Source organism: Lingula anatina, chromosome 10 (genome assembly GCF_051362555.1).
Source record: "Lingula anatina isolate TDL-2025a chromosome 10, LinAna3.0, whole genome shotgun sequence".
NCBI lineage: Eukaryota > Metazoa > Brachiopoda > Lingulata > Lingulida > Lingulidae > Lingula > Lingula anatina.
Genome location: NC_141776.1, coordinates 17,511,127 through 17,533,905, shown reverse-complemented (window position 1 = coordinate 17,533,905; position 22,779 = coordinate 17,511,127). Strand labels below are relative to the sequence as shown.

General features: G+C 38.4%; 1 protein-coding gene across 5 annotated transcripts in view; it reads left to right on the top strand.

Annotated features, from left to right (window-relative positions):
* The first annotated feature begins 846 nt into the window (after positions 1–846).
* LOC106158157 (protocadherin-15) overlaps positions 847–22,779 on the top strand; it is a 41,113-nt gene continuing 19,180 nt past the window's right edge. The window contains exons 1-6 of one of the 5 annotated variants that reach the window (XM_086997165.1): positions 847–1,070; positions 6,604–7,288; positions 13,316–13,399; positions 13,612–13,814; positions 14,206–14,295; positions 20,502–20,603. In XM_086997165.1, the coding sequence (XP_086853291.1) occupies positions 7,198–7,288; positions 13,316–13,399; positions 13,612–13,814; positions 14,206–14,295; positions 20,502–20,603 (570 nt within the window). In that variant the 5' untranslated portion in view covers positions 847–1,070; positions 6,604–7,197. Of the gene's footprint in view, positions 1,071–6,603; positions 7,289–10,678; positions 10,704–13,315; positions 13,400–13,611; positions 13,815–13,880; positions 13,930–14,205; positions 14,296–20,501; positions 20,604–22,779 lie in introns of those variants that run through there. The other 4 variants (XM_086997164.1, XM_086997166.1, XM_086997167.1 and 1 more) reach the window with 4 other exon arrangements.

Genomic DNA, 22,779 nt, shown 5'->3' with positions numbered 1-22,779 from the left:
GCTCACAAGGTTATCAAAACATCTGTCATTTACCAACGGTTAGACGTTGTGGATAAAACAGATGAGTCAGTAAAAATGATCTTGATCATTCAATCAAACTGACGATCACGTTATGGTTGTGTGTATATATACTCCCAGTTGCTTGATTCCGTGTGCAGCTATAGTTTTAGCCTGCTAGCTGTGCCCTCCCTTGGACCCGCCTTCAGCATGAACATTCCACCCAATGAAAATAACGAAAACCATACCCGGGGACCACCGAGTGCGACGCAATCGTACATTATGTCGTTGCACAACTATCGCAATCGCTAAACGACTTCCAAGAAAGCGCAGTCACTGGCTATTACATTATCCTCCCACGGATCGAATCCCCAATTTAATGACTGATAAATTGTAAAGTTTAAACAATCGTAACAGAGACAAATTGTCACTTGCTTCAAGCTACGCTAAAGAATTAAAATATTTTGAGATACATTTGCGGTTCATTTTGGCTTATTTGTGTAAATAATGCGTTATTCGCATACTGTAACATACGTTTTAATTCAGGAAAGACTTAACTGCATTTCACGCTCTCTAAATTTCATCTAAATGTAGGGCAAACTTCCAGTGTTTACTATTTCCATTGATGTTCCATTGTTAACAAGACGGCGGACAAAAGATCTACGCATTTTGCGCACTACCATATCGACAACTCTGAGAATACCCTGGGTTTCCTCCGTGGAGGGTAACGACACCTGTATGAAGTCAGACTCTGAATACATGGTCACGTCACTTGACCGTACCGCCACATTGTCCCGTTTCACCCTGTTGACCCTCCGACAGCGTTGTCACAATAGCCACGCATGCGCACACCGTCCACAACTCTCAGTTCTCACGCTAAGCCAGCTGAGAGATTTTCTTTAAGTGCAGGCATGCCTTACAACCTATACAGCCTTAAAGCAATACGACTAATAGGTTGAATGGTAGTGGGAATACCTGGCAGAGGGTAAATGACTTCCACCCACCTGTGTAGATCTTACCTTTAAACGAAACGCTGGACAGGTGAGCATTTCAGTTGGACTTTCATGATACAGGTAAGGTTTTGATTTTTGTGATTCAGCAAAGGCTGGGTATGGATTTTTTGAAGTAGAAAATTGTGACAATGGCAGAGGCGTCGTAATATAAACAAGATTAGTTCATTCAATTCGAAGGGTGGAAGTCGTAGGCCTATAGGTAAACGGTGGTTTTGTTGAGATTTTTACTTGCAGTGAATGTCTCTGTTAAATTTTTTTTTAAAAAAAGTAGGATTTAATCAAAATAGTGGTAGTTCTATCAGTTTGTGTGTGTGTGTGTGTGTGTGTGTGTGTGTGTGTGTGAGAGAGAGAGAGAGAAAGAGAGAGAGAGAGAAAGAGAGAGAGAGAGAGGTACAGTGATGTTAAACGGTATAGTTGAGTGTTAAAGGAACTCCGTGCCGTCATGCAGTAGAAATAGAAAATAAGGGTGTCGCCCCAAGAACCTGATTCATAGCGGTCTTGTTGAATGCTATGTGGGAAGCATTCATGAAACATTTGAACGTAAGGACTGTGTGTGTGTGTGTGTGTGTGTGTGTGAGAGAGAGAGAGAGAGAGAGAGAAAGAGAGAGAGAGAGAGAGAGACGTAGCATCGTAGGACACTCATGCCTCCTTTTGGGAGGTATCAGAGGGGGTGGGTGGGAAGGGGGTGGACTTTAAGCCGGGGGGGGGGGGGGTGGAAGTGGAAATTGGCAAGTTCAGACAACTTAACAAACAGAAAAACGAAAATGATTCATGAGACATCAGGAACTTCCAAAGGGTAAAATTTATTTATACCAATTCGAAAGTCTCAGTGATACACAATGTCATAACTGCAATGACCTCTTCATTTTACATATATTTACACATATAATAAACGGACTCGTTTGATGAATGTGCGCACCCTGCGAGTAAGACAGTGTGTTTAAACTGTGTGTGTACTCACCCTGCGGGTCGGAGAACAGACATGGATTTCTACTTGCATCATCGCACTAATAATGTTGCCGCTGCTGATTAGGATGTGACTATTCAAAATCGAAGTCGGCGCTACATGCTCTGAGCGTATCCTGTGACGAGGGACTTCGCAAGATAGAATAAAGGTATTTGATTAATTTTGTCGACGAATTTTGTTGTGAAATAAATCACGCAAGGGATTGTGATGGCGTTTTTTAGCTGCGTATCTCATTGCATTTATTCACCCCTTCATTCATTCATAAACTGTTTCCAATCGCGTTTTCTTGAATATCTGTTCTCTTCACTGTTCTTTATTTGTGCCTCGACAGTGGGAGACCCCGCACGTGACCTTGAATTTCGACAATAGTGGTAAATATAAAACATAGTATCGACAATCGACTTCATTCAGGTAACTTCTGCAACACTTATCGCGTTAGTGATGCCTTTATAGAAAACGCCAAAACCGCTGTAAAACTAACCCTCTTTTTAACAAATCGTCTTACGGATTACGACTCTGCCCAGTGAAGTCTATCGCAGGAGAGTGCGACACGGTAATCCGTACGCGACCAGGGAAATCTGCAGCAACACAATGGCTAGGTGCAATACTACCGTCTACCAGGGCCACAGATTGACTTTTCACAGGATATTCACAGATGTGTCTTTAGATAAATAGACGGTCATTTTACTATCTCTGAATTTTGCCATTTTCCCTATATAATCAGCCACCCTGGTAGAGGGTAATGCAAACAGGAAGTGGTTGGGTCCACCGATTAATAAATATGTGGCAGTTAGAGAAGTTATAAGCTAAATCAATGGAATCCCCCCCCCCCCCCCCAAAAAAAAAAAAAAAAAAAAAATGAGTGATGTTTTAGAACTGCATTGAATCTGTTTCAAAGAATTCTTAAGTTGGTATCATACAACATTCAGCGCCGTGAGGCTGAAAGTGAGGATAAGGCACACGCACGCGCGTGTGTGAGAAAGAGAGAGAGAGAGCGAGAGACAGAGAGAGAGGGAGAGGGAGGTGGAAAACCCTAAGATTGAAATAAAATAAAAAAAGAGAAGGCTTCACCCTCTTTTCAGCTTTTCAGAAAAATAAACGTGTGGCGTGTCGTTTCCATGAAACTATTGAAACTGTACCGACTTAATGAAGACGGTCTGTTAAAATCTGCTGTTAAAAAAGGGGAAATCATTTGAACAGTCATAATCGAATCGGGGTCAGCGCCATGGTCATCTAAACCTATTTCATATACACACACAACAGGGGCGGACCCAGAACTATTTTCTGACAGTCTTCCAAATTATCTTTGTTGATTCACCCTCTAATTCTGACCGTCTTCCAACATGAAAAATTGGATACCTGTCAATGTAAGCTTGAAAATCTGACCGTCTTCCGGAAGACCCAGAAGACGGCCTAAATCCGCCCCTGCCACAATGTGTATGGTCACACTGGTATATAAATGCATATATAGAGATCAATACAGACGCACCTGAACAGACTCGCGGAGGGTACTATATCGGTACTGTACTATACTACATACTATATACTATACTATTTACTATAGTATACTGTATTATACTGTTTGACCGAGTGTGTGAACAACCGTATTAAATGTTACGTGAAGGGAGGCGGTGCGTTATCCATTATAAGGTGGTGATCGGTGGTGGGTGGTGAATTATTGACGAGAGAGGAGGGGGAAGATAAATGGGTAAAAACATCCCCAGGAGGCATCGTCCCGATTTTCATATCAGAGACAACGATTCTATCGCTGTTACACTGACTATTACATTGATCGCCCTGATACACACGACAATATTACATGCAGGCACCACTGGTATATAGGACACCTGAAATCGGTACTCCGTTATTCTGGGTGAAAATCTCAATGTCGTCCATTCCGACCCGTATTTTCCATTAATTACCACAGTAAAAATATAACCAATGGCAGTGAGCGGCGGTGATTATTTACCGTGCATGAGCCCAAGGCTCCGGGTCGGGCTTCATTCCTCCTGCTCGATCAAACGATATATCTTGAACACATTATGTCCTGGTGGTAGAAAATATAACCACAGGTTGTCGCCAAGGTATTCTAATTGCCGGACATTATAACGACAGGGAACCATTCTGGAAGGTCTCCTGTGGGTATACGTATAAACTGACCGTGCCTCATAAGTCCATAATTCAGAGGATTTAGGGTTGATTGTGCGTGAGTGTATCTGTGTGTGTTGCGCTCGCGAGTGCGCGTTAGCGTGTGCGCATTTCAATCTCCATTACCTGTGCCACGGGCGTGTTCGTGATTACCTTAGAAGCTTTAACGGCAATATCCAAAGTAGATCTGAGTAGATGCCTCTCAAACTAAACCCCCACACTGGGACTTGACGGCTGGTAAATTACTAACAAGTTATCTGATGAAAAACAGGAGCGTGAAAATAATTGTAGACCATTAAATGACTCAGGCAAAAACTGTTTAGGATAAGTAATTGTAGCTTTCAGATTCTAATTGATAAACACGGTATTCCTAATTTGTGGCTACACAGTTTAAGACTACCCTCTACAAGGGTCACAGATAGAATTTTCTCACTAGGATAGTCACAGATATCCCTCAGGCTAATTCTGTACACATTTCCGTTCCCAGTTTCACAAAAAATCTCAAGTCAGTTCCCTGGCTTAGCTGACTAGGATTTCCATGAGAGTGCTGTAACACTGTGCCTGATAGGATGAGATGTGCCCATGTGACCATGTTACCTTGGTAATTAAGTTCTTAGCCAGGAACTTGACGTAAGTTTTTTTTTTTTGTGAAACAGGGACCAGGAAAGAAAAAAGACGCCTTCACCTAGCTGAGCCCTAACAGAGGGACGTCAAAGGCGATGTGGGTGGGGAGGGGGGGGGGGGGGGAGCTCGCACGTGGTCATAGCCAGATTTTAGTCGATTTCCAAGCCTGATTAAAAATACTGGTGCCAAATATGCGTATTAAAAGCACATCCTGCCATTTCAATGCCGATCTTTGGTTTCCGATGTTAATAAATGTTATGTTACTGTTAATAACACGTTAGACAATACATTTCAGCATTCTGAGTACTGATATGCTTTATCAACATTCCATAACTACTTCGTAAAATTCCATATACAATATATGGAATTTATACATCTAGCTATTGAAATCTGCTCATCAGGTTTGTAAACTGATTATAACGTAAATGCCCTTTTATTACATATTAACGTTTCTTGTGAGCATCGTAAATCATTAGTTTGTAATTAACACATTAGACAATACACGTTAATATTTTGAGTACTGATATATTATCAATAGGCCAACTTCAGAAATATTTTGTCATCACTTGTAGTCTGGCCTATGTTATTATCACAATTTTACTAAACGGAAACAATAATGACGTGTTAAATGCTTTATGATGCTCAGATCAATAAATAGACGCCTGGTACGTACATGTACTTCGGGGATTTACGTTCAAGCTGCTACATTGCTCATAGATCCTGAAATATATTTTATTACAAATGTCCAACGGAGGAAATTTTTGTGTGTTAATTTTTTATGGGGTCGGTCCGAGCGAAATTTGGATTCAAAGGAGTTAAAGCTCTACTTTCGAATAGACATTTTGAAACTTCATGGGGGAAAACACGATGCGTTGTTTGAATTCGTTCGCTTTACTTTTAACAGCTGCTTCTAACACACAGGGATACTTGTATGCAAAATAAGAGGCATTGTTAGTATTTGCAGTGCATATATATTCTGATAAAACTTTGTGAGAGCTTGTGTCGAAAGGAAGGGTATCCTTTTCTGAACAATAAAAATCAGTATTAAACATTCATTAAAAATAAGTGATAAAGACTCTTATTTCCGACACAAATCAAACCAAATTATCTTTGTTGATCCATTCTCTATTTTGACCGTCTTCCGACAGAAAACATAAGATACCCTTCATTGTAAACTTGAAAATCTGACCGTCTTCCGGAAGACCCAGAAGACGGCCTAAATCCGCCCCTGCCACTCTCCATAGCTCTCCATGTAACGAGTACTACATGTATATATACAGCCATTGGAAATAACAGAAGGATATCGTAGGAAATGCACTGCATATATCGATCACAATTTTTAGATGAAATATTTACATGAAAGTAACAGTTTCAGATAGCCTTTATTATTATTATTATTATTATTATTATTATTATTATTATTATTATTATAACAGTTGTAGAAAAAGGGAGACTTTATTTTTGCCGATATTTTAGGGGCAAATTTAAGTAAACGCTGTACACTGTAACACACGGGGTGGTTGACGCAGCGGAAGGTTTTAACCGCTATCCTTTCTACAAACTATAGATAGCCACGTTAATAACCCGCATCGGGCGATTAAGTCTTTTACAGTGTCCTATCTTGTACCTGCGCCATGTATTGAGCCGTTATCAGCGTGTCTATTTTGTTCACAGAGACCAAGAAAACTGTTGCGACACTGCCAACACGGACATAAAATTAGTACTCCGGTGCAGTGTTATACATGTATAATTTGAAAACTGCCAGGCAGATTAATAGGGAAATTGTGTAATTATGATTGCATGGTGCTTTGAAAACATAGGATACTTTATTTTTCTATTTATTTTTGTTCACAGAAAAAAAACGAGGCCCTTGTTTCGCGGACGTGGGTATCAGTAACGCCCCACGCAGATAACTAAGTGATGATTGGAGGGAAGTCTTACCACGCTTACAGTTCAGATAACAACCAGCGAAGACACAAGTGCGTGGAGGAAATTTAACTACACCTAAAACACAGAGGACGACTTTCACACAAAGGAGACAGCTAGAGACGTTAAGAGAGAAAAAAAGACAGTCGCGGGCAGTTTCCGTTACAGAGAACCCGCATGATATACACACGCTGTTTTCATAAACAACGCCTCCAATTAAGGACCCTGGGAGCTGAAGACAGGAATATCTCTCATCAATTCGGATGTTAGGGCTGCCTGCCTGGCAGTGCATATACTTTAGGATTACAACTTCAACATTGGGGAGATAGTGAGGCGTTATTTGGGGCAAAGGATTTGTCGTGATTAAAGCCCTCGGGAAGCGTATATTGTACCATTTTTCCTAAGGAATATACTACGCTGCGGTTGTGTTGTTTCGGATTTCGTCGCTTTTGCTATGAGGTGACGTCACGCTAATTACTGTGACGTCATTGCAGGGGTATACAGAGTCGTGACGTCATTTGAATGGTAGAAAGTGCCAGGATGCCGCAGGTTTGGATTTACGTGGTGGCACTGACTGTGCTGAAACTTTGTGGGACTGAGGAGGTGATTGCAGGTAAGGGATTCTGTTCTCTCTCTCCCTCCCCGCTGCCTCTCTTTTCTCCTCCCCAGCTCTTTCTTTCTCTCTTGTTTCTGCCTCCTGCTTCCTGTCTTTCGCCCTTCTCCCTCTCTCTCACTCTCTCCCTCTTTCTCTCATTCCCCTCCCTCTCTCTCTGTCTCTCTCTCTCTCTCTCTCTCTCTCACACACACACACACACACATACACACAGTGGAGTATTCATTCAAACACAAAACTACCTTCAAAAACAAATTTATCGCAAAGGCCTCCTTTTGCCACCCTGAGCTTCAGAGCTAACTTGACACTAACCTTTTCACTGTAGCCTATCTCCATCGTGTCAAGTAACCTCTGACCAGATTCGAGTGCCCCCGCCGCCCGCCAATCAAATTTAAAGCCCGCACTCAATGACTCATTGAACGATCTAGCCAATGAACGCGAACGAGTCAAAGCGCGCTTTGTTCAAATCCGGACCAATCAAAGATAAGGCTGAATATCAGGGACTTGCCGTAACCTGTGGGCAGCACGCAAAATACATCATCCCTCAGTAGATAATGATGCAGGGCATCATACTGCTCTGGTTTCAATTCCGATATACTCCACGCTTTCTTTGTGTACGGTTATGCACTCGGAACCACTCGGAACTACTCGGATGTCTCCGCACTCGACAATAACTATGTTGTTAGTATGGAGCTTGCGGAATCAGCCGAGGATTGCCGATTGACGATCAACCAATCAGCGTTTTCACCAAACTTTGGTGAAAAATTTTGAAACATGGATTCGATTGGCTTATATAAAATAGGTCAAACTATTTTCGTCAGAGGTTACTTGACACGATGGAGATAGGCTACAGTGAAAAGGTTAGTGTCAAGTTAGCTCTGAAGCTCAGGGTGCCTTTTGCTTGCAGAAACCCCAAACGAAATCGATGTTCAGGGGTTAAAAAATTAGATTACAAAATTGAAAATATTTCTGGTAACAGCAACACCGGCGACCAGCTCTAGTACAGGTGCACATACGATGTAATGAAAGAAACTGATTCTTGATACACTCCGGTACGTGGAAAAAAAAAGAAAATAAACACTAGACAAACTTCACAACAGTAAAAGGAAAATATGAAAGTTCGTGTTGTTTCGTCTCTATTTGTTGACGCGAGCGAAGCAATGCGCCCTGTTTACACTGGCAGTAAAACAAACACGGCCAACACGTCTCTGGTTCTCATGTACACACACTTTCTCTGTTGGATGCATGGAGCGTTGATAAAACAGTTTGAAGAGGGGCTGTGTGAATCACATCGACACTTGTGGTGTGAAAGTCCCCACGTTAGAAAACGTGCGTTACGTCCCTGATACCGCCGGCTACGCGGATTAAGTAAATGTATATTTGTGTTTCTTTTCTTATTATGATTCTGTATGATAAAGCAATATATGGTTTTGTTAGTACTCTCCTGCTTGCTGGTCAGACGTGCATGTTTTTAATGATGTAGACCCAATAAAACTGTTACTCAACATCGTGTCCCATGAAACGTTTTTAAATTTAAACATCTGGTAGAAGCTGGTGCCCATTCTCCGTTTTCTACCGCTGTTAAAGGTTCAACCAAAGTCACTTTACCTTCATCAATTTCGTCCAGAGAATTCAGAAACGTAACGAACACTTCTGGGGCATGGCACTATAAGCACGTCTTTTATCTCAAGTGACACGGTGACTGTATGTGCAATTACACAAATTACACTGCAAGCCTTCCTGTGAAGAGAGTCTTGCTAGTCGTTCCTCCAATGCAAAAAAAAAAAAGAAAAAAAGAAAGAAAAAAAAACTGCAAGTACAAATAATTATTGTCGAGTCAGGATTGATCAAGTCTCAAAAGTAATGAACACACTTTGTTTCGTTTATTATTATTATTATTATTATTGCGTAGACCCCGCCGGTTCTCAGTTTAAACCCGTACAAGATCTGAAATAAATGGCGTCACATGTCACTGCTACTTTGTGAGAACAAAAAAAAAGGTGCAGGCAAACTATGAAAATTTTGTCATATCAGTATCACATTTGTACAAAAACCACTGGATTGTCGTCCTAGTTATGAAATTGTCCCCCCTTTCTGACGGTTTTTCCCCCTAGGGGTTAATAATTCCACTGTCATATATCATCTGTGTCACGCAGACGATCAGGGCTGTGCCGCTCGTCTAGTGTCGTCTGCTACGGAAGCGGTGTTAACTGCACTTGCGCACCCTCACGTGATGGCAAAACGCCCAGTTCAGTCCCTTAAATAAAGTCATACTTCTTCCAACGATTCTGATTTCAACGGCAAATAACGGTTCAAAAGTGAAACTAGTATTTTTGTAGAGAATGATTAGCTTTTCAGAGTATATTTAGCAGTATTTTCTTTTTTTTATAAGATAACGTAATCCCTACTCTCATCGTGCCAAGAAGCCCAAATATTTTTCGATTTTCCAAATTTCATGTTGGAGTTTAGGCCTATTCTACGTTCAGATATATCAGAACATTTGTTGAAGTTTATATATGCCTAAGGCGGAGGGGGATACAGGGTCATTGCCATTTTGTACATTATGTAGATGCGCACCAGAGACCACATGGTTTACAGTCCGTGCCTTACTGGTGCAGCCATTTCACCCTCGAACCATAGCCATTTTCAATACCTAGCAACGAAATTCTAAACATGGTCATTTACTACTCGTGGTGTTCAATATCTTTTTGATTTATGTATTTTTTTCATCTAATGTGGTTAGCTTTTTGTTGTAATATGATTCATTCCATAAGGGTGGCATTTTTTAAATTCTTTTATACTCTAAGGCGTTTTCAGTTTTTACGACTTTGTCAGCCGTGACTTACAGAAGAAAAACACGACTGCCCTCAGATCGGTTCCTTTTGCCTTATTTGTCTGCGGGACAGTTGATCTTTTGTCCGCTCTTTGTCACTCGATAGCTCAATATGATGGTAGGTTTGAGAGGAATAAAAAAAACACACCAAAACACCTTGAATACTTTTCAAAACTGTCGCTGAAGTCGATATTGTGTATTGTGACAGCGCCATTCCCAAGTTACAGGTCGCATTGCTTTTTACACGCCAGTGCATCCCGTGTATTTTTTGAAAAGCATGTTTCTTCATTCTTTTCTCACTCGTAGGATAAGGCACAATATACAGAAAGAACAAACCCTTAACTGTTTACCAATTCTGTTGTTAAAATCCAAACACCTATGGTTGTTTTGATAAAATAGTTTCTGGGACTGAGTAGGGTGTTGTAGGCCTACTGTACAGTGTATGGGACAAATCCCAAGCTGGTCTCAAAGCCCACATGAGGGCCTGCCTGTGAAGAGCCTCTAGCTCAACTCAGACAGTCATCTTCGGTAACGAAGGACAGCCTGATGATGATGATGTAGGCCTACAGTGTATGGGGCTTGGTAGGCCTACATTTGTATGAGTAACGTTCTCCTATTATTTCCTTGTCATTGTGCAGGATTTTGTAGGTGGTCGCCATGTAAAATAATATAAGAGTTTACCATTCTAAACATGGTTTCGTGGATATCCTCTACATGATTTGGCATATGTTACAACTAATTAGGTCACTTTCCGTAGTCTAATTAAGTTAATTTGAATTGCAATTAACTCTGAGACACGACACACCTGTTGGTGTATACATTAACACACCTGTATTTTGATTAGGTGATTTTGACAGTATCAAAGGGTTCGATAAGGCAGGCATTAAATAGAGTACAACTTCAACGGGTTTTCATCAGTTTTCAATTTAGTTTTAAATGCCAACTGATCTAAGTTGAAATGTCAACCAGTCGAGACTTAATTAGTTTTTTTTTCACAGCACATGAGTCACAACAGTTGAAAAGCAAATAGCGTTTTAAGTATACAGAGACATCTAATTTAGTACTACGGCATATATCAGCAGTTTTGAATTTGTCCCTTGTGTGTGGTATATCAGTGATCACATCGGCGCTATTCAGAGTCAACTTGCCCAAGGTCATAATCCGACACCGAGACGCTCTCGTTTCGCGCTCGTATATACGCGCCCTCTCTCCCCCCCCCCCCCCCACCTCCCGCACCCCCCCCCCTCTCCCCCATCAGTCAATTTATTTCCGCCAGAGAAAAAATTTTTCAGGAATTCGTTTACCTCTTTGATCTCTATTCAACCAATAGGCATCAGAAAGCTTGTCTCTGGGGTTTGGAATTCATTGTAATTTCCACTGATCGATTCAGAAGGAAAGATCGCCCCTCCCCCCACCCTCAAAAAAAAAAAAAAAAAAAAAAAATGCGCCGTTTCCATCTCCTTCTAAGCGCTGAGGTTAGATAAGGCTAACCTCTCTCTCTCTCTCTCTCTCTCTCTCTCAGGCCCAAATCTATGAACTATGCCAAATTATTGTCGCAAAAATTTTATTAATAAAGTGGATGGGCTGAAGACAATGCAGTTGTAAGAGTTTTTAACTCGCTGTGTAAACTTTGCCCTACTTCACCAGATACTAATTACACCTCTTTATCTTCATCATATTGTACTGATAATGATATAAAAGTGGATGACAATTAAGATGACTTTAAGATGACGTTATTTATCTCAATATTAACAGCTGTAGGTGAATGATTTAAGATACAGATTTCATAGGGAGCGCTCAAACAAGTAAATATTACCTTGAGTCGGTCGGCTACACAAACGCTTTGAAGAGCTTAAAGTTCTCCCCCCTTCCCTCTCTCTCTCTCTTTCTCTCTCTCACTTCAAAATGAAAAAAAAACATAGGTGGCATGGCCGGCTGAGGACCATGGGCACAAACTTTTTCTCCGTCTCTTTATTTTTCTGATATCTCTCGCTTTACATTGTCATGTCAATCACGTTGAAATTGATCGTACTCATAAAAACGAGCCGACACAGGGGTTCGTGTGATTGGACTTTTCGTGACATCCCGATGACCGCCGATCATTGTAATATAGCCCCCGTCTGTATCTGATAGCATCAGTGGAAATAATTCTCGGTATTTTTCATTGTTTTTAAGTGATGAAGACATTTACCCTAAAGTGGAAAAGGTTAATTAAAATGTCCACATTCATAACTTGTAATCGCAAACTTGGCGTACCGTTACAGATATTTATGGGAAAGGGTCTGAAACAGTATTAGCTGACAAAATTAATTATTTATATTAAGAAGATAAACAAATAAAACTGGAGATAGATAAATAAATATATTGAAATAAATAACAAAGTTGATGATGAAATTACCTGTCCAGTTTTGATCGAAGATGGGAGGGGGTAAAATAAGTAAGTAAATAAATAAATCACAGGTTATCTTTTTCGATCCAGCACGTACTGAATATAATATACTATTTACTCATATTAACGAGGAGACAACAGGTCACTCTACAAACACTAATAAGGGCGGACGGGCCGCGCGAGCCCCGACATCGACCGGACTTACGGAATGTTTTTCCTGACCGCCGCCCCGCCTCGCTTTTCCATTAGTCTCCATGAGATTAGTGTTAGAAATCTCGTCAAGATCAGGGAGATAGGGATCTGAACCCAGGGGCTTTGTTGTGTTTGTATTAAGCTTACTGTTTTTAATTATCAAGACAAGAAGGCACCACCCATGCCAAGTTCTACAAAAACACGATTTTTACTAAATACTGAAAAGAGAGCTGAAGTTTTAAACCGAACATATAGGCCCACTAAATCTGAAACAGTACACTAATGCAAAATTAGTAGTTATTGGTTCGAAATACGGATCACTTTTAAAACACAAGCGTCATATTTTATTTAGAGGGACGCCGACAAATATATCTTAGGTCACATACTTAGATAAAATCTGTAAGTCTGTAAGTTTTGCCCAACTTTCGTCTGAGAGGAAGACTCCAAACAAAAACATACCTAATTGTTATGAAAATTATATTATATGCACTCCTGTAGTATTTTTTTTTCTCTTTTGTCATTTGCTTTTCGGTCAGTACGGGATGTTATAGGAAAAAAACTTGTTATATACATTAGTGGTATGAATGTTGTTTTATTTGTTTCTATTCCACAGACCCTGACCCCAGCTTGTGCAATGAAATAGGCACCGGAGCCCCCGTCGTCTTTATTCAGGGCGTCAGAGAAGATATAACAAACGGTAAGCACAAATAAATAAATTAATAAATTAATAAATAAATAAATAGACACTTCCGTTTCATTTATAAGTGAGAAGACCATATATAAATATTGTCGTACTGTTTCAGTATTTTCAAATTTTTAATCATTCTCAAGGTGTATTGATTTTTATATAATATGCGACATAATCGAATAATCCCACTATAATGATTATTATACTTTCCCTTTTTAAAGGTTCTGTCATTGATTACGTGAACTTAACGGGTACACCACAACAAATAGACCTGAGGATTAAAACCCCTAGCGAATATCTAGACTTCAATAGCGCCACCAGAGCCATCATACTGAAGAAACCAGTAGATTTAGACAACAGTACGAACGTCCCATCGATATATATCGTGCTAGATTGTGTGGTAAAGGGAGCACAAGTTTTAAACGTAAGTCAAAATTTATACGCGCGTTACAGCTTACTTGTGGCACTTAGGACGCGTGCGTTAGGATACACGAGAAAGATGCCAGGAGAAATGGCGGTCAATGGAATTTGAATCTGAAGCACGTGTTCGGAAAAGTACATGTGTGCTCGTTGGAAGTTCTATTAAGTCACTTATATCCTTTTTATTTGATGTAAAGTACATGAATACAGACTAAGTGTTTTAGATAAGACCATTTTTATTTGTGGGTTCAAAAAATGGGGGTGAAATCGCAACTTTATTATTTTTATTTATTTTCATAATGGTGATCGTGAATTTTTGGATTATGTTCTGCACCTTCACGTGGTGAACATACATTATTATTATTATTATTATCATTATTATTATTATGCTCCAGATCCCAGTCAGGGTAACAGTTATAGTCACCGATATCAACGACAATGCACCAATATTCCTGAAACCTGTTTATACAGTAGAAATATCAGAGGTAAGTGAAACGTGCAAATATACAGAATCCTCACAATGGGGATTATATCGATGAATGACAAAAATGTTTCTTTTTTGGTAAAAGAAACACTACTCCCTTAGAAAAAATTTGAGTCTGCAGCAAATTTGCAAAAAGGAATTTACCATGCAAATGACAGGCATTAGCTTTTTCCACAGAAACTTGGAGTTCAGCATTTTTAAATTCAATTCTGATGGTTCCTGAGATTCGTCTTGTCTAAGATTCAATAAATGTTCAGATGTTTTTTTTTTTAACCTAGGCTCATGTCTGAAGACTTTCTTGTAAACTTCCAGCAAACTTTCACTCTTCCTTAAATTTGCAGCAACTGTAATTTTCCTTGGGACAACCTGCAGACAGTTTCTTGTAAACAGTTTAGTTTGCAGCAAATCTGCCACAAATTTGCTGCAAGCTTAAAATTTGTTTAGGACAGTGGCTAGTGTGAAGTGGCATCATTGCTGTGACATTATAAGATCAGGGTCCATTTTCAATAAGATATCAAGAGGCTGATTTCTTGACTCTTTAAGCCTTAGGATGATCCCATGAGTTAAATGGTAACATTGTCATATATGTCCCTGAGTAGTGGTCAATAAATTAAATACCTGTGAGAAACTAATCAAAATACTCATGGAGGTCTGACCATATTAAATTCTTCCAATAGATTATCACCCCTAATGGGTACTATTGTAACAAGAGAGTTTCAGAACTTCTTATATACATTGTACTCACTAGAAGAGTGCACTTCATTAGAATAAAGTGCTCCTTTTGAGGAAGCAGTGATCTACTGCATGGGGAGGTCAGTTAATGTCCCTGTTCTATTACTGGTCTTTTGTGGACTTGACACTTTGAAATATTGGTGTAGGGGAAAAGACTGGGTTGGCTATTAGGCTGATTTGTGACAATGGTGGTCTTTGAAATTGCTTGTGTCCATTGGACAGTAGTTGCAGATACAGTATCAAATATACAAAGAAACCAGTTAAAAATAAAAAAAAAAATTGGGATGGAAAAGAAAAAAATAAGTAGGGAGTAGCCTAACTCTGCTATTATTGTAAAAAATGTATCGTCAAAAACCAGCACTGTCACTGGAATATGCAGATGCATGCAGATATTCATGGTAGACCTCTAGCAATTGCTGATACTTGGGGCTTGTGGTATCTACATATACAAAGGTGCCCTATTGTAGACATTGTAATGTGATGGATTTACCTATGTTTCACATGTGGCAGGTACTCCAGAGTTTGCACCTAGACCCCGTCATCCCTATTAATTGTGTAATTAAGAGACTGACATTGATCTATAGGAAAGTGAATAAAATAGGCACCAGGTCTAAATCAACAACAAGGCTCAATTGTATGGTGAAATCAATGAATGATTTCTTGTGCAGTGGCCCAGTAATTGGACAATTTAGAGATCAGAGCCTTTTTAGCAATAGTGATAATTATTAATGCTACCCTCGGCATCCACCTCAAAAAGAAAAAAGAAGAAAAGAAACAGTACATTTAACTGGACATAACAGATGCAATCTTTCCTCCAGCTCCATGTGAAAAGGGCCTAAAAATCTAACCTCTAAGTCTTCCAACCCCAGCACAAATTCAATATCTGCACAGGTAGCATTTTCCCATGCTGTTGGTACACCAACTCTATGACAGGGCATACAAGGTTCTTCTTAGCATATGTCAAGTTTGCCATCGCCTCTTTCTACTCCAATCCCTTGTGTCAATGTATAGGTCAGAGTGGATGAGGGGGGAGTGTTTACTTGTTAGGAGGAGCTCGTCGTGTAACATAGGGGCAAATTCTTTAATATGTGAAAAAAATTAAGTAAATAATTAAGTATAATCATCTAGACCCTTGGCAGGGAATTTGAGTTGGGGGGGAGGGGCTTCTTAAACCCTGTCGTCCTTTTTGTTATACCAGTATCAATATAAAAACTAATGCAGTATTTTTTTTCAAAGGTTTCGTCATCAAAATATTCCTGATTCTTTTGACCTACCCTGATATAGGTGTACATACAGTGGTTATCAAAATAAGCTATTGTTCCCACTCTCTAATTCATATCAGCACCATACTCAGACTAGTAAAAACATTTTACACAGCTAAGCAGCATATACTAGTATAAGCTTTATTCAGAAATGAGGTATTCAGTAACTGACTTTTAAATACCATTAAACCCTTATAATAATATTTCCCCTTCCTACTCAGTGTAGCTGACAGCCCAGGCACAAAAAGATCATGACGCATGCCATACCTGTTTGCCCACACTTCACTTTGTTTACCGCATTTGCGACAATCACTGGGTCGGTGTCTCAAGGTGACGGTCAGCCTCTGTAAATCTCACTTTGTAAAGAGGTGCCGAACGTATCACATGAAACCCACCCTATTACATGTATCTCAGAAAAAAAATGTAATTTTAAAAAAGTTTAAGCACAAAAATAGTACTACAAGAAATAATGCATCAAACAAGAATTATAATTAATAAATTGACCCTGTTGCCTGTATTCTTGTTAGATAAGCATCTTACAAATATTGATCAAATACATGTTATATATAATTGGTTGATAATCTCTGCAGTTAAAAAAGAATAAAATACAACCGAAATGATAAAGGCAGCCAACAAAGATAGCTGGGGATGTCATTATATGCCCATGCACACACAAAATTTAAAAATAATGACTAATAATAATATAGCGCAATTATTCCAACCACATGCAGGGAAGAATACTACATGTGTTACTGTACAGAGCACATTGCCAGTGGCGATACACCCATCGGCCTAATTTTTACAAGATAAACATAATGACCACATGAGGTGTACATGTACACCCATATATTACTTTATCTTCCTCCCTTCCTTGACCTTTTTAGTATGTGCTAACAATTAACTTCTGTAGTGTTTGACTGGTCCTTGGTTATATACTGTCCAAAGGTATCGGTATATATATATAGGGTAATATTGTATTGTCACCTAGAGGTCACAACTGCTAGTCTCATCAGTGGTCACCAAATTGTAGGGTTCAGAAAGGATCCAAATGTATAAAAAAAAGGTCTATCCAATCTGTTACCTGAGGATATAAAGGCCTTATGTCAGAAAGTTGTTTTTAAAGGGATGACAAGTCTTCATATGGTATTCAAAATTCCGCAATAAAAACAATTGTAAACAACACTTAGAAATACATAATGAATTCCATTTTACCACCAAAATGGTAGTTTTCGCAATTACTCTGAAATCTGTGCTTGCCGTTGAACCACATATAGGCCTTCATAGAAAGGTACCCTCCATAATAATCTCTAAAGAGATTATTACATAAAACACACTTAAAAAAGAAAAAAAAAACTTAATGAGTAACTTTGAATCTGATGTTGAAAGGGATTCATTAACCATTGGTACAATGTAAGAATGGGAAAGTTGTCATTTACCCCAGGAAAATCCATTTGATGGCACTTTTACCACCAAAATAAATAGTTGTTATCCCTTTGAATTTATGAAAAAAAATCTTGGTCTGCTTTAACTCACAATAATCCCTGACCCTCACCAAAAGGAAGCTAGCAAGTGCCCCCTTCCCTTCATTTTGATAGCCTGGCTCTGACATTTCAAATGATACGGTTTGTATTACAAGCATTATATCACAACAAGACCTGGTTCAAAAGGTCCCCGTCCATTGTCGTGTTGAACTTTGATGATTCTAGAGTAACAATTTGATCATATTTCAAGCAAAATTCTTTCATTTACAAGGAAAAAATGCTCTGCTGAAGTTAAAAGTTCATGTTTGTAAAGCTGACAAGGAAATGCTCATTTATTTGGCCCTGAAGATATGTAATCACTTATAGAAATAAACACGACAACAGGCTGGATGATGATGGTGATAATTACCAGGGAATTTTTTTCTATTATTCTCTGCTATCTAATTTGGCAGACTGTGCATTTCCCACCACTAGATGTAATGTACTTGAAGTTTATCTTTAATAAAAAGGTCTGTATTTCAGACAGCACAGCTCCAGTTCCTAATAGAAAATATCATGTCTGCTGATTATTTCAATGCACTTACTTACTTGAATGTGTACTTAAGTTTACAAATATATTGTACAAGGCGAAAAGGTACTTGTACATTTTAAATTTGTATGGATAAAGGTGTCTTATCGGCCTGAGGCATTGGTTGAGATAGCTGACAAGAAGCAAGGAGTTATAACTCCTTGCAAGAAGCAAGTTTAATAAATCAATAAATGACATGAATAAAGAAACGGTTCTGGTGTAGAAAGATGGTAAAATTTACAGCAGACTGCTAATTGTAGAAGTGCATGTTGCTAGCTCGAGGGGAAAAGAAAGTCAAATAACATTAATGCTCTTTTTAAAAACGACCGCAGCCTTAAAATCTTGACACAATCAAAAATAAGCCCTCCTTGCAATAACAGTTTTCATGAGTATTGCACTTTGGTTGTTGTAACTGATTGTTGTGATATTTGAACAGCAGAAAATGAGGCAGGAAGTTGGGGAATTTGGATGTGAGAGTTCACATAATGGTGCAAATGGCAGAGACATTTGGTGTCAATTGCCTATGTACACCTTACTGCGTCAATATTGAAACGGGGCCGTAGCGATAGTCCGAAGGTTCATTGGTCCGAATGTTCATTATAGAACCTTCGGACCAATGAACCCTTGATTAAAAAATCGATGAAAATGTTACCACTTTTCGGACCAATGAACCTTCGGACTAATGAACCTTCGGACTATCGAGACGCCCCCATTGAAACAAATGCACTATGGGTTTAAATGGGCATTTTGGCTCCAATAAAGACGGTGCCAGTATAATACAGTAATATAATGCACTGCATTTATGACCCGTTAATGTCTTAATTGCACGGATACTAACTTTGCTGTCCAATTATTTTATTTTCAACTGAAGGCCGGCTCACTGTTTATAGTTTGGCTTAAATTACATTATGATACTGCATTCATTTTACTTTGATGCAGGATGAATAAATATTCATATTCTACCACTTTCTTGAGATCTATTTAATGTCCTTTGACCTAACGGCACCAAGTATTTACCATTTAATTTCCACTTTGAAATACAGATCAATTTCTCTTCTTGTTCCAATTATATTTAAGCAAGAAAAGATTTCTATAAAATGCCATATAATACATTTACTGTACTTCTTACTGTTGTTAAGATCAAAGTCAAATTTGCCCAATTCAAAGTGCAATTAATTTATTACTTCAAATGGAATGCATTAGTGAAAATGTTACCACTGTAGCGCTAAAGGGTGTTTTCCTAATATACTGTAAACTATTATTAAAATTAACAAAAGTACATGTACATATGTAGCTGTAAGATGTGTGATTGATGTAAACAAGAAGTGCTGACAAAGGGCATCTGCTAGTGTGTCAAAAGACAGGACAAAATCTCCATCTTTACAGTGAACAAGACCTGCATGCTACATGGTTTATTACCTGTTGTGAGATGTGCCATGTCCACTGACCAGAAAATTTGGTCTACTTTCAGATTGTTGACAAAATCATTGCCTTTATCATAAACAGTTTGTTCAAGAATGTAGCTGACACATTTTTCTGTTTATATGTTCCATTCACAGTGTGCATTGTTGACAACAAAAGGCATAACTTCATAAAAACATTTTTGACCTTTTCAACTTTCTCACAGAAAGATTTGTCACTTCTCGATCTCACTGTACTGGCCAAGGTCATATATGGACATATGCTATAACAAAGGGAACATGCCCAGCTTTTGGACACAATTTTTTCTCAATTAAACAGTTCTAAAAAAGGTATACGCTGTGGAATTCCACACATAGAAAGTCACTTTCTGGGAACATTTGTCCATTTTTTTTGTATTTCACTCATCCAGTTGGGAGGGGGGAGGCAAATGCACAACTTATAACAAAGTATAACATTTGGTAACATTGTTTTTCAGCATAGTTTTATAAAGGCAACATTATAACACTTAGCAAAATTTTGGAACCATCATGACCGTGTGCTAGTAACCTGATATGAAGGGTGCCAAACAATATAATGATTTCCAAAATGGCACTAGTATTTCTATAATATTTTAGCCATTTCCCTTAACGCATGTAACAATGAATAGCATTTAATTACATTGTATCTTTCAACTGGAGACCACTTCACTGTATTTAACATTTATTAATAACACAGTAACAATTTATAACATTGTATCTTTCAGTTAACACCAGTGGGGACAACCATTGTCACTGACATCCTGGCTACAGATGCTGACAAGGATAACAGTTTTATAGAATATTCTATTTTACCTGGGCCAAACTCAGTGAGTATTGCAGTATCTGGTTGTTGAATGTAAACACTTGTCTTTTTTATTATTATTTATTCATTTATTTATTTGGTTTACTATGTATTAGAGTAATAATAGTCGATGATCGCTTTGTATGTGTTAAAGAAAAATTATCTCCAAAAAAAAAAAAAAAGTCCAGTTAAAGCAAGCAAACACATGCAAAGTGCTAAATGAAAAAAATTTAACAAAAATATATATTACTGTCCAAACTTATACTGTTACCATGCAGATAAAAATTACGGTATTAAGCTGCTACCATGCAGTCATTTCACATGAGCCAAGTTTACAAAAAACTAAGTCAAAAAAGTCACTGTTGAATGTTATCCTAATTCAAACTTTGAATGGCGTAAAAACTGCTACTGATTCGAATAAAAGCAATTAATTAAGGCTTAAATGGAATTTATCAGTGCCATTTATTTCACTCTGTCCTGGATTTAAGGGCTGTTCTTTTACGTTCTGTCTCACGTTCAGTGTGGGGTTTATCAACAAACGGGATTACATCAAGGGATGATTTGAGCTGTATACAGACATTTTATTCTACCGACAGAAAAATCTCACGGCAGCTGTCTTTGAGTCTTGCTGAGTTTTGGAGTTTACCAGATAGATGAATAGATGCAAATGTAGATAAAGGAGTAAATATATAAATAGATGCACCAGTATATCAGGCCTGCAGCCAGAAATTTTAGTGTTTTTTTTTTTTTTTTTTTCCTGAAAAAAAATGGACTTTTTTCATCCCTTTGACTCAACTTGAAAAATGGAATGTAATAAAATAAAACGGTGGACCTTTTCTGACCAAGAGTGTGGTTTCTTAAATTTGACCTCTCCCCCCCCCCCCCCCCCCCCCCACCACCACCACCACCACCACCACCAACAAACCAACCCCCATGGGCCTGTAAATATATTTCTTACTGTCATTTGTATATTTCACTAAAAGACTTTAAGATTCCATAATCATGCATGTAGATGAACATGGAATCCAGCGGTGAATTTATGTCCCTGGGATGGTTCTCAGTTTTTCAATCGATATCCCGGCAGTTGACAAGAAAAACAGTGGAACTATGTGGCAGGTACAGGCAGTTTTCTGAACAACGCAACTTCCTCAAACAACAATACGTATACACACCATACCACAGGAGAACAAAACTGAAGGGACACAGCCTCTGCCACTGCAAAGTAAATAAACCCCATTTGAAAACACTGTGACTAATTATAATTTACTTAAGTCTGTAAATGTTTGTGCTGCTTTTGATAGGGCTGGATAATTCACACTTTACCCGTGTGGGCTTTTGTGTCTGGGAGTTGATTTTAGATTGAGAAAATAGGATCGGGATCAAGAAAGGTGTTCAATATGTGTCACACATTATTTGCTGGTCAATCAATGAAATCAGAGGGGACTGAGCCTGAATTTCATCACTGCTTATATGATAAATAATTAAGTCATCAAAATAAAAAGCACTGGGATTGTTTTTGGACAAAAAAAACAAAACAAAAAAACTGAAGCCTAGTCAGAGCTGCAGCATTTGAACTAGTACATGCACTAAAAAAAGTGCATATTTTTTTTTTTTCATAATCAACATTGTAGGCTTATTAGTGTCCATGAATTTGTTAAGTAAATAGACTGGTCACAGTCCAGTGAATGACCATATTATATGATATGGGTTACATTATCATACAGTAGCAGTACATGTGGAATCTAATGAATAAGACTGAAATTGGTGTTGGCATGTGTGTTTCCATCTATAGACATTAAACAAAAACACGGTCCATGTATGAGTATCTACATGCAGTAGCTGGTGAAAATAAAAGAGAGACACAAAGTAAGGAATGTCAGACCGTTGTAATGGGGAATTGGACACAATCTACCAGAAAACCTGTGTTATTATTATTTTTGGGTGGGTGAAATATAAATTTAACACAAATCTTTTAACTGTTTTTCGTGCAGGAAAATGATCAGATCAGTTATACTGGTATGTGTTATATGTTGTGGGTGGTATGTTGTATTCTTAAAACAACTAAAGCTCATGATCCATGATAAATTAGAAAAAAAATTGGTTAATTAAAACCAAATTAATAAAATAGTTGATAAAATAAGGTAGTGGATATAAGTAAATAGATTTCAAAAATTTAACAATTACTTTTTGCCTATACATTA